This window comes from Schistocerca nitens, chromosome 7 (genome assembly GCF_023898315.1).
Source record: "Schistocerca nitens isolate TAMUIC-IGC-003100 chromosome 7, iqSchNite1.1, whole genome shotgun sequence".
Lineage (NCBI taxonomy): Eukaryota > Metazoa > Arthropoda > Insecta > Orthoptera > Acrididae > Schistocerca > Schistocerca nitens.
This window is the reverse complement of record NC_064620.1, coordinates 357,536,415-357,549,370: the sequence shown is the minus strand read 5'-3', so window position 1 is coordinate 357,549,370 and position 12,956 is coordinate 357,536,415. Positions and strand designations below refer to the sequence as shown.

General features: G+C 38.3%; 1 protein-coding gene across 3 annotated transcripts in view; it reads right to left on the bottom strand.

Moving 5' to 3' along the window:
* Window positions 1-9,037, bottom strand: part of LOC126194770 (PR domain zinc finger protein 10-like) — a 208,324-nt gene extending 199,287 nt beyond the window's left edge. For 2 of the 3 annotated variants that reach the window (XM_049933055.1, XM_049933057.1), the window contains exons 1-2: window positions 8,862-8,995; window positions 8,590-8,727 (exon numbers count right to left, since the gene is read on the bottom strand). In XM_049933055.1, the coding sequence (XP_049789012.1) occupies window positions 8,590-8,727; window positions 8,862-8,864 (141 nt within the window). In that variant the 5' untranslated portion in view covers window positions 8,865-8,995. Of the gene's footprint in view, window positions 1-8,589; window positions 8,728-8,861 lie in introns of all 3 variants that reach the window. The other variant, XM_049933056.1, reaches the window with a different exon arrangement.
* Window positions 9,038-12,956: the final 3,919 nt, after the last annotated feature.

The following is a 12,956-nucleotide window of genomic DNA, read 5'->3' as shown; positions in this document are numbered from 1 at the left end:
TGGAATCACAAAGATACCCTGAGTACGAAATGTATGTTGCCCAAACCTTCAACAGTTAACCCACCACAGGCGATGAAGCCTTGGCAATAACCAATGCTCCAAGTTGGAGAGAGGCAATGGAAAAACAATTACAATCATTTTTGAATAATGATACATATGGATGGGTCGACATGCCTGAAAATAAAAAGCCACTAAGAACAAGATGGGTATACTATATTAAAAACCCCGAGAGTGCAATGCCAAAATTCAAGGCCAGATTGGTAGTTAAAGGATATTGTCAGAAACAAGGAATAGATTATCATCAGACTTTCTCATCAGTGGTGAAATATTCCTAATTAAGATATCTTTTAGCTCTTGCAGTAAGGAAAGGCCTATTGATTAATCAAATGGATGTGAAAACAGCCTATCTGAATGGAAAGCTGGAAGGGGAAATTTATGTGACCCCACCTGATGAAGTTAACAAACCTCATCCAGAGAAAAGGAAAGTTTGGCATTTGAAGGAAGCCATGAATGAATTAAAGCAGAGTGGCCACTGCTGGAATAAATGCTTACATAAAACTTTGATAAAACTGAGCTTGCCACAGTCAAAACCAGATCCAAGTACATATTATAAAAGAAGCAAGGAATAAATTACAATCAAGTCCATATGGGTATAGATTTTTTTTTTTATTTTGACCAACAGTGAAAATAAAACTAACTTTAAAAAAAAAAGTTACTGTCAGAATTTAACATGCATGACTTAGGTGAAGTTAGTCAGTACTTAGCTATGAAGATTCTACGAAGTACCAACAGAGAAGAACTATGGATTGATCAATCTCAGTACACAAGAAAAATCTTAGAAAAGTTTGGTATGGAAGACTGTAAGACTATTCCTACCCCAATTGAAGAAAGTGCAAAACTGATAATAAATGATGAAGATAAGACATATAAGGAAAGTGTATCCTATTTGGAAGCTATTGGAAGTCCACTGCACTTATCACAAACTTCCAAACCAGACAATGTATTTGCCACAAATGCTGCAAGCAAGCTTTGCAATGATCCAAAAGAAAAACATTGGATGGCAATCAATAGAATATTCAGATATTTGAAGCTGAAATATTTTTAAAATGGAAATTTAAATTTAGAAGGGTACAGTCAAATAGGCTGGGGAAGTGAGCTGGAAAGTAGACAGGCCATCACTGGAAGTTGCTTTAAACTGAGAGAGGATTGCTATCCTGGTCACATAAGAGACTGAGGACAGTTGTTTGAACACCGTGGAAGCTGAGTATATGGCCTTATTCTCCACTATCCAAGAAGCTTTGTGAATCAAAACACTGATGGGTGAAATAGAATCTCTTATAAAAATAAAACCAACTGTGATAATATGGGAGCTATTAAGCTTGCCAGCAATAATGTCATCAGTATAAGATCCAAAAATATTGACATAAACGATCACTTCTACAGAAATCATCTGGAGCAGGGAAATATAACCATCAATATCTATACACAGAAGAAATTTTATCACATCTTCTACCGAAGCCTCTCAATAAAGACAAGTTTCAGAAGTTGGTGAAACATTACGGTCAGTATCTGAAATATATTTGTTCAAAGGGGGGATGTTGGGGAAATGTGAACAAAGTATTTTTCCAATGTGTATAATGTGCATAGGACATTTTGTGCTGAGTGCATTAGACCTCGGTGAAATGATGTTCCATGGTTGTTGATTGGTAACGAGATCATGTGTGTAGCCTATATGTAAAATGTATTAAATAAAATATAAGTTTTATTTTGTCCCTAAACAATTTTTTCCACCTCACTTTGCTGCGCTAAACAAATAATCCCACAGTTAAGGGAGCTTGTGTGCTCTGCATGTTTTGTTTTAGCACGCACATTGGTACTTCACTTAAGCTTATTGATTTTGTTTTAGGTTCTGTCTGGTTTAGTGACTTCACACCCTGTGGTTGGTAATAAAATCATTCTACTTAGCACATAATTATTTACAGGTTTTTTTTTCCTTTTTAATTTCTCTGCAATATCTGAAAAACATTCATTCACATAGTTTGCTAACGAGTGTGAATCATTTATTATTTTATCCTCTCCCTTATTAGATCATTTAAAAAATCTTTAAAATGTCAGCATTTAGCCTTATTTACAAATTAATTTCTGATGTGAATGTAAAATGACTCTTCCCACGTCATTATGAGTTTTCGTGCAAAATGATCCATGGAATATGAATCTAACTAATCAACCAACCAACTTGTTTCTCTCTCCTTCGTTCCTTTTTTAATGACATCCCAAGCTGTTTTGCTATTGTTCACTGCATTGCACGTTTTTCATCATTAAATGAGTTTTTTGCAGCAATTATCACCTTCCTATAAATATTTTTGTACATATGGCAAAAATTTCAAAACTCTGGCTCATTGTGACTTTTTCATGGAACTGACGTACTTTACGGTTCAGGAGGACTTCCTAATACCACTGGTATCCTTTTCTGTTTGTGATACACTAATACTGATCCAGATACTTCTGGAAATGTTTTTTCAAAGTTCAATTATAATAATGCTGAGAATTTACAGAATTTTGCAATTACATTGGCTTCTCTATACATTTCATCCCAACTTTGGTGAAACATCATCATAGAAAAAAAGTCACAACTAGCACCAGAGCAACATTCAGAAAGTCAGCTGCAATCACTGCCACCTCTAAGACTCCAATAATCCACCTCACAGTTCCATTAAAACCTGGCTGAACATCACATTGGAACAGCTCAACATAGTATACATTGACACTACCAGTCAGGGAAGTTACCTTGTCCAGGTCACCATTTATGTCAGATGGCCCATTCCTGCCTGAACTGTTTACCACCTCAACAACTATCACTACATGGTCATATTTTGAAAGATCCTTACATAGAGACCCAAAGTCCTTTATCACTTAGCTTACCCCTGCATTTGCTTTAAAAATGCCTGTGGTCCCTACACTTTCCTGTAACTGAAGGCCTATACCTCACCCATGGTTACTGCCTAGTAGTAACACTTTCTTCTTCTTAACACTTTGCACATTTCTAGGCTTCCTGATCCCAGTTGAAGTGAGGTGCACTTTTCCTACTCCTAGTCCTACCTGATGCTCTTTACCACTTAACTCTGGCAGTGGTAGATATCTATTTTTAGTGTTAGTAATAAAAAGATCTCATTCTTTCTTCCTGTCTCGTTACCAATTGCAGTTCCCAACCACCCTCCTCCCCTGTATCGATTAATCCTGATCAATTCCTTCCTGCAACTGTCTGAAGGGCACAGATTTTCCCCTCTTGCTCCTCAGCCAAAATGTTCCTGCTGTATACTCTGCAATTACAGGAGAAAGCCTCTTCTAAAGGATGGGGCAAATAGAAATGGCCAGGACTGAGTGGAAACAATTGGACTGAATGTACACATATAACCACACCCCAACAGGATGGGCAACTGCCCACACAGCCGGCTGAACCTTGGAGCACATTTAAACAATATTAACGCCAGACAGAGTTGTTAACAGAGGTCAGTCTGGTCGCGGCCCTAGCTGACCACCCAGGTCACCTGATCTGTCAGTGTGCAAGTGTTTTGTGGGGAGAGCCCTCAAGTCTAACGTGTATCATAACAACACTATAATTTTCAAGAACTGCTGGAGAACATTTCAGATGAGACTGCAGTAATTCCAGCTGTCCAACTTCAACCCGCTTCCAACAACTTGCCGACCAAAGCCCAAAATTGCCAAGAGATGTATAGTGGTCGCTTTCAACATCTGCTAGTCAGGTTAGTACTATATTTCCTTGCCTTTGTTTCCCCACCCCGAACTCTATTCTCCAGGACACTTTTACCTGCCTCATCTTGTATTTTCCGAATGTTCTCCCAACTAGTTTCCCCCCTCCACAGGGAAAATATTTCCTGGGAGATTAGCAACAAATCTCCTTACTCACTATCCTATGACAGCAAGCACACTTCTCACTCATAATAGTTTTGAAAGTAGAAATTAAGTTTAACTTTAAAGAATGTATTAACCTTTCACTCATAATGTGACGTTTCTATAATGTATTTTACAAGGTCTCTGGGACCCCTATGTTTAACCCAAGAATTACAGCATAGATATTTGAAATTTTTAATTTAAGTTATATTATTTTTTACAATTACTTAAGTGTTATTTAAATACTCCTTGTTGGTTTTATTACACTAAGTAACACTTGCAACATTTTACTTTTTATCACTCAAAATCACATATTGTTGTGCATTTTTTTATGTAGTACACTTAAACGATATGTTAGATAACTGAATTTCACATTCTGAAACATTCTAGTAAATGCTCACATAAAACTAAATTCCAGGTTTTAAACTGGCACATAAAAATTGCACTTGATAGGTACAAATGAAAAGTCCGCAAAATTGACATTCAATCCTGGGATTTACATTTTTTTTACTAACACTTGGAACACATCTGATTTTAACTAACATACTATGTACTTTATTGTAGGAACAGCAACGTCCCCATCACAATTGTCACATTTTTCCTCTGAATCACCGTCCTTTCACTAGCAGCATTGTGATCACTGGCTATTGTAAAATCATCTGTTTCATCTATTTCTTGATCAATATCATTTACATCTTCATCCACCCATCAATTAACTATTTCATCAAGCTTAGGATCGTTAAAAGTGACATGTTCATGCAAACACATTTTGTACCATACTGAAGAAAACAGGTACATAATCCGCAAGGTGCAGTCTATGAGAACACAGCAAGCGTCAATAACACATGTCAAAAATGAACAAAGAAATGGATAAGGTAACCAAAAGTTAAAACATTATAGGGTTGGCGATATAAGGAAGTTGGGGGGGGGGGGGGGGTGGAAGTATTCCGCTAGAACTGTCCTTGCAGAATGACTTTGAAAATTTTTGTGCCATCCGAAAGACCACACCTCGCAAGCAAATTGTTAACTTTGTTAAGAACCCAAGTTTGGCAATATGCTTTTTGTACTGATTTAGAGATATATTGAATGAAGAATGAATTAGTGGTTGCTATGTTCCAAGAGAAATTGTGTTACCAAGAGTGTTTGGTTAATTTTTTAAATTTTCACAACTTATAAAATTTAATCCTACACAGCTTCTATCCAGCTAATAACTAATATGAAATATGTCTAGAAATACAATTTAGAAATGTTTGTAAAAGCAACTTTATGGCAATGTAGACACTACTGAAACTAGTAGCTGCCTTGTTTTAAAGAAATTTATACTACCAAGAAAATTTAAATAATTTACATTCAACTAATTTCATATATTTATTTTTAAATGATTTATATAGTGCAAAATTTTACCCTACATTACGGAGCCCTTGAAGAAACAACCTGGTGGAATGATGGGAAATACGGAAGCATCCTATCCCGCCCATCTGCTTTGACCCATGACGTCACAAATATGGCGAAAAGACCATAAACCACGATTCCAATATGGCGCATATAAAGTCGGTACGTAGACTTTATGAGGACGAAAATACATCGAAAAACAAACACACACACTTTCCACAAAAAGCCTAATGACACTAACGGGACAAGCGCGGGAAATGGGGTGTTTTTGGGTGGGGGCAAACTAAATATAAATGAATTTAGACACCCACCCCCATACAAAACCACACAAAACGACGAAAAAAACCGACATCACGAAACTCCCCAAATAACACTAAACAATATCATCTGGAATCTGACACTTTCCTTGACATATATAGCTCAAAAACATCTCCCAATACCAATATCAACATACACAGCCACACACTGGGATCGAACGCTTCCCTTGACCTGTGCATTGTTAATTTTATCCGTCATATCTATTCCTGAACAAAAACAACTGATTAATTTTACTAAAATTACCACACGATGTACAGCGAACAACACTAAATTAACCTTCACAAAAAATCGTTAACTCACTGAAACGAATTCCACTACAAACACAGCCGACACTAACAATTCTGGATAATGAGCAAAAGCAAACTGAGCCCGTTACACCACACAAACGAAAACCCTGAACATACCACCAGAGAGCACGACAAACCACAACACGTCGGCATCTACAAACACGCCACACTCACAAACCAAACTCCGCGCAGTCATGACGTCACACACGACAACACCCTTACGTCACGGGTCAAAGCCAACGCGTGGGGTTGGACGCTTTTGTCGACCCGAATGATGGAAGGGAGGAATTTTCAAAGATAAGCTAAGTATTCTGTTTCAAGAGATAAAGGAGTAAGCAAGAAGGAATACATTGAGAAGAAACAGGTGACTGCAAGAGTGATAGCAGGAGAGGAGAGGAAATGAATGGGAGAGTGGACAAAATGATGGAAGATGACAGTACAGTGAAAAGAGTAAGAAGGTCCTCTATGGAATGATTTAGGCGAAGAAAAGCAGCATTATGTGAAGTGTCAGGATGATCAACACAATACGAAAAAAAGTTGAGAGTGAACAAGAAATCAAGAAGCAGAAGGAATGTTTTGAAGAATTACTAAACCACACTGGAAACATAGAAGAAAAAATGAGGAATCTGGGGATGTGAAAGATGCTGAGATGGGAATAAGCTGCCAGAAATAGAGAAGCAATAAATATCAAGCAAGGAGGAAAAGTACCTGGGCTGGATGAAATAAGTGTGGAGATGGTGAGAACAGCTAGCTTTGCAGGAGTGCAGTGTCTCTATTGGATCACTAGATGATTACAGAAAGAAAGAGGGACACCATTATGTTCAAAAAATGGAATCTTACTGTCAATTTTTAAGAAACTACATTAAAATTATAGGGCAGTTGGTTTGATGTGTCATGCTGTCGTAGTACTTTAGAAGATCCTGGGAAAGAGTGAACAGAAGATAGTACGACCAGACCTCAAAGAGGAACAATAAGGGTTCAGACCAGGAAAGTCAGCAGTGGATCTAATTTTTAATGTAAGGTAACTCCAAGAGAGGCACTGCGAACATGACAATGATTTAGTAATACTGTTCCTGAACACTGAGAAGGTGTACGGTAGTGTGAAAGAAGCAAGACCTGGGAAACTCTTCGGGAGAGGGTAGTTGGAAGGTTGCCTACGAGAAGAACGAAGGATATGTATAGAAGAAGAATGAGTTGTGTAGAAGTAGAAGAGAACACAGGGTGGTTGGAACAAAAAAAAAACAGACTGAAGCAAGGGAATGCACTACCTGCTCTACTTCCCATCATCATGATGGATGAAATAATGAGTGGTGCTGCACATAGGTGATGAAAATATGAAAGCAGTGGTGTATGCAGATGATTTACAGGTGTGTGGAAATGAAGGTGAGGTACAAGAAAGCCTATATGTATGTAAGTGGTGGGACAGTATACCGGTTCCAGGCCTATTTATTAGTCAGTATTCATCAACTTAAACTCCCATCTCCAACAATAATTTTGTAACAAATTTAGCACCACGTTTCTACAGAGATCAGATACCATATTGAAATGTTTATACCTGTGAAAATGCCCATGTCTTGTGTGTGCAAACAGAAAGAGGATGGAACACAGACAATATTTTTCCTATGTCTATATTAGTTTATGGAATGTAGGCAGTGGAGACACACTGCTCAGTAGCATAGTCCAAGTGTCAGGTAAGGTTAAAAGGTGGCAGCTGAAAGGTACAATCAAATGCTTCTGTCAATCTAATGGCTCTCTATCTGGATCTATTAAAAGCTAACTCCGTTTCAGCGTCCCATGTCATATTATTTGTTTTAAAAATGACAACTGGACTCTTCCCCACAATTACAGTAAGGCATGTATAAATAAAACAACTGTAATTTGTCAGTTCAATGATAATATGATATAAATGACTATACAACCAGTTCTGTCATTCATTTTCTGACAGAAGTCATGTAATTAGCTCACCGTCTTCACTGGCCTAAGGTTAAAATAATCTAATTTCAATTTAACTGTGCAGGATAAACATGGATTATAAAAAAAGGAGATTTAACAAAACAAAACAAAACAAAACAAAACACACACACACACACACACACACACACACACACAGGATGTTCAATCACTGCTCAACACAAAAAATTCTTCACAAAAATTATCATACAATTATTTAGTTTTTCACAACACTGCGTGTTTATTAACCACTGCCCTCTGTAGCTAAAGATAAAGACACAATAGCAGAGAGAAATGGAACTACAACATGAAACTGAAACGACAATTTTAATTAAAAATACTGCATACCAATGATTATAATAATTTGTTGTTAACAGTAGCATGAATACACTACACAAGTGCATATTACAACTTAGCCTATGCTTAGTTTACTTTTCTTACTCCAACAGTATTGTGAAACATCAACAGTTCCAACATAGTCATCCAATTTTCCCATAAAACTTAGTCTGTGTATCCAGTGTGGGCATTGGAAGGAATTAAAACATAATAAGCGATCGGTCAGGTAGCTTTGTTTCTGGTAAATGGCATGGGATTTTTCGTGGGTGACAAAAATTTGAGAAATTTCAATTATCTTCTGTAATAATGACAGACAGAAAGATCCCACCTAGTTGATGTGTCTAGATAACGATTGATTCCAGTAGGTGAATACTAAAAGATTCTCATATCATACCGTGAGATATAGAAATCTCGATTCGGGTACATGTCCCTTGTTCACAACCCATTCATCCACAAGGTCGGTCGCCGGCATTTCATCGTCAGGCGCTCCTCCCACGCTGTCCATCGAGACCCGTCCCACCCCGTTGCAGTACTGTAAAATAAAACCTGATTCATGCTCCATTCATGATGTTCCTCTTAAATAAACAGAAAATTCTTATTTCCTTAAAAATTTAACATCATGATTGTCATTCTAGAATCAACGATGGAAATAAGCAATGACAATACCATAGTAACAATGCCACATATAGTGTCCCATTAAAATATTTCCTGAAGCGAGGCGAATCACCAAAACTTCAGTTGTTTACTACATTATCAATCAAATACATTTCAGACCAACCTTCCCAAATCCTTAAAATTTCTCGCATAAAACGATACACTGCGAGAATGCTCCTCAAACTTCACAAAGATATTACATGCACAACATACACCAAATACCGCAAATGGAAAGTGAATGCAGGTGCTACGTTAGTACCTTCGGGCTAATTTGTACAAGGCCCTAAAAATCTTTACAGCCGTATCAGTATTTGTACTCTAATGACTTTAGCAGAAATGACAAACATTTTTACATTAGTAACTTCTCGCACTCCTGAAACTATAAATCGTTCTTTTACAATGTCATTGCAATGGTGAGCGCAATAAAAATCACGTATCACTAAATGCACACGACTCCATCTAAACTTTCACACTGATGTGAGAGATAGCACATAGTGGAAAATCACTTAGCTACCGACATTGATCAGAAATGCCTTGAATTTCCGAAACAGTTGCACATAATGAGCGAGGGCCCCTATTCGCCGTCTCACACGGTCTACAGAGACTATTTAATCGCATAACGGCCAACTTCTCAGAAAAATCAATGTCAGTCTTGCAAGATAATTATTGATCAAGAATTTTCAGGATAGAGCTATGCATAGATATCCTCCAGGAATGTTTTACGATGGGCAGTCCATACAGCCAATACAAGTGAGAATCTAGACTTGTGAAATACACTACGTTTCCGCAACGAAAGGAAAATGACAAGTAACAAACTACATAAAAAATAGATACAGTCAGCATCGCTCAGACTATAGTCCACTGTCGATTTTGTTGTTCTTTTTAGAGGTCTTTTTGGAACATAAACAGTTAAATCGGGAAAAAATATTCAGATGAACAGACGTTATGTCACGTTTCACCTTTGTCTGAACTTGAACTGCATGTCCTATATCTTTTCTTGTCAACCACCGTCATTATAGACTTACACATTATCTTTACAAACAGTACCAAGTGCCCAGGCTACCACATGACTCTATCCCTCAATCGTGGCTGCGTCTTCTCCCTAGCACGGCACTGGAATGGCAAGCAGGCAGCATACCGATATAATGTCAGTTAATAATGATTTTCGATACGCAAGGCTTTATTTTTCTTGATGTAGTGTCTCATATCCTCTTATAAGTCAGAGCAGTATACCAAGTCTTTCACCAACGGAATTTCATTGTAGGTACAAGAACTATGTGGTGGCCACAAAGTCCTGTTAACCCCTGCAACAAGGCACACAAACCCCTCAAACTTAAGTAAATATTATGAATAACACTTCTTTAGAGCCGGATTCTTGAGATATGAACCATTTCTCGTCCAAAGTATTAGTCCACGTATCATTATTCACGTGACCAAGAATAATACACCGCCAGACCAAGTACAACATTTGTCAGAGCACTGCCGGTGTAACTTGAATGAAAGCTCGTCAGTATCCTTTAGGTCCACAGTGGTATCGTAACAGTAATGAAACTATAGCCACTATGAACCTCCATAATGAATATCGCAGGTGGTGATATCTGGGCTTCATGGTGGTCTGGCTACCCCTCCTTTTGCTGTGGTCAATCGATGGCTGCACTCTACCAGCTATCAGGCTAGAAGTCCATTTATGTATTGAATGCCACAGACTTCACCTTTTACATCTTTCATTCCTCATTGTTTCTCTCATTACTCTATTATTTAATTATTTCTTGTTATTGTCATATAGTTAATTATGTAGTGTATATATCTTGTACCTAATCGCTTTTGCATAAGCATTTTTGTTAACTTCTGACATCACCAATAGCATATTAAGATGCTCAAATATGAATATGTTCTCCATGACCTTCACAGTCATCAGATTAGAATGTAATCTTTATTGAAAAGCAATTAACGGACTACTTTTTCTAGCATTTTGCTGAAAAACTGAAATAGTTTCCTTGTGGGGAATGTCATAACGTTATCTCCATTATCATTCAGAATATATATGCATCATACCCCGAGATGAATTGTACTTCTATTTGTGTAGAATGCATTGGCTGATTTTTCCTGAAATTTTGTTTACACAGATAAAAAGATCTGCCCCATGAACCATGGCCAGCCGCAGTGGCCGAGCAGTTCTAGGCGCTTCAGTCTGGAACCGCGCGACCGCTACGGTCGCAGGTTCGAATCCTGCCTCGGGCATGGATGTGTGTGATGTCCTTAGGTTAGTTAGGTTTAAGTAGTTCTAGGAGACTGATGACCTCAGATGGTAAGTCCCATAGTGCTCAGAGCCATTTGAACCATTTGAACCATGGACCTTGCCATTGGTGGGGAGGCTTGCGTGCCTCAGCGATACAGATGGCCGTACCGTAGATGCAACCACAACGGAGGGGTATCTGTTGAGAGGCCAGACAAACGTCTGGTTCCTAAAGAGTGGCAGCAGCCTTTTCAGTAGTTGCAGGGGCAACAGTCTGGATGATTGACTGATCTGGCCTTGTAACACTAACCAAAATCGCCTTGCTGTGCTGGTACTGTGAACGGCTGAAAGCAAGGGGAAACTACAGCCATAATTTTTCCCGAAGGCATGCAGCTTTACTGTATGGTTAAATGATGATGGCGTCCTCTTGAGTAAAATATTCCGGAGGTAAAATAGTCCCCCATTCAGATCTTTGCGCGGGGACTACTCAGGAGGATGTCGTTATCAGGAGAAAGAAAACTGGCATTCTATGGATCGGAGTGTGGAATGTCAGATCCCTTAATCGGGCAGATAGGTTAGAAAATTTAAAAAGGGAAATGGATAGGTTAAAGTTTGATATAGTGGGAATTAGTGAAGTTTGGTGGCAGGAGGAACAAGACTTTTGGTCAGGCGAATACAGGGTTATAAATACAAAATCAAATAGGGGTAATGCAGGAGTAGGTTTAATAATGAATAAAAAAATAGGAGTGCGGGTAAGCTACTACAAACAGCATAGTGAACACATTATTGTGGCCAAGATAGACACGAAACCCACGTCTACTAAAGTAGTACAAGTTTATATGACAATTAGCTCTGCAGAAGATGGAGAATTGATGAAATGTATGATGAGATAAAAGAAAATTTCAAGTAGTGAAGGGAGACGAAAATGTAATAGTCATGGGTGACTGGAATTCGAGAGTAGGAAAGGGAGAGAAGGAAACATAGTAGGTGAATATGGATTGGTGGTAAGAAATGAAAGAGGAAGCCATCTGGTAGAATTTTGCACAGAGCATAACTTAATCATAGCTGACACTTGGTTCAAGAATCATAAAAGAAGGTTGTGTACATGGAAGAATCCTGGAGATACTATAAGGTATCAGATAGATTATATAATGGTAAGACAGGGATTTAGAACCAGGTTTTAAATTGTAAGACATTTCCAGGAGCAGATGTGAACTCTGACCAAAATTTATTGGTTATGAACTGTACATTAAAACTGAAAAAATTGCAAAAAGGTAGGAATTTAAGGAGATGGGACCTGGATAAATTGAAAGAACCAGAGGTTGTAGAGAGTTTCTGAAAGAGCATTAGGAACAGGGGAAAGACATAAAGTAGAAGAAGAATTGGTAGCTTTGAGAGATGAAATAGTGAAGGTAGGAGAGGATCAAGTAGGTAAAAAGACGAGGGCTAATAGAAATCCTTGGGTAACAGAAGAGGTACTGAATTTAATTAATAAAAGGAGAAAATACAAAAATGCAGCAAGTGAAGCAGGCAAAAAGGAATACAAACGTCTCAAAAATGAGATCGATAGGAAGTGCAAAATGGCTAAGCAGGGATAGCTAGAGGACAAATGTAAGCATGTAGAGGCTTATCTCACTAGGGGCAATATAGATACTGCCTACAGGAAAATTAAAGAGACCTTTGGAGAGAAGAGAACCACTTGTATGAATATCAAGAGCTCAGAAGGAAACCCAGTTCTAAGCAAAGAAGGGAAAGCAGAAAGGTGGAAGGCTTATATAGAGCAGGCTGTTCCAGCTCGTCGGCTCCGTTGTGAGCCGCGGAGCGCTCCCTGCTCCAAGGAGCCGCGTCGCTCGCTGTGGCCAGTCAAGTGG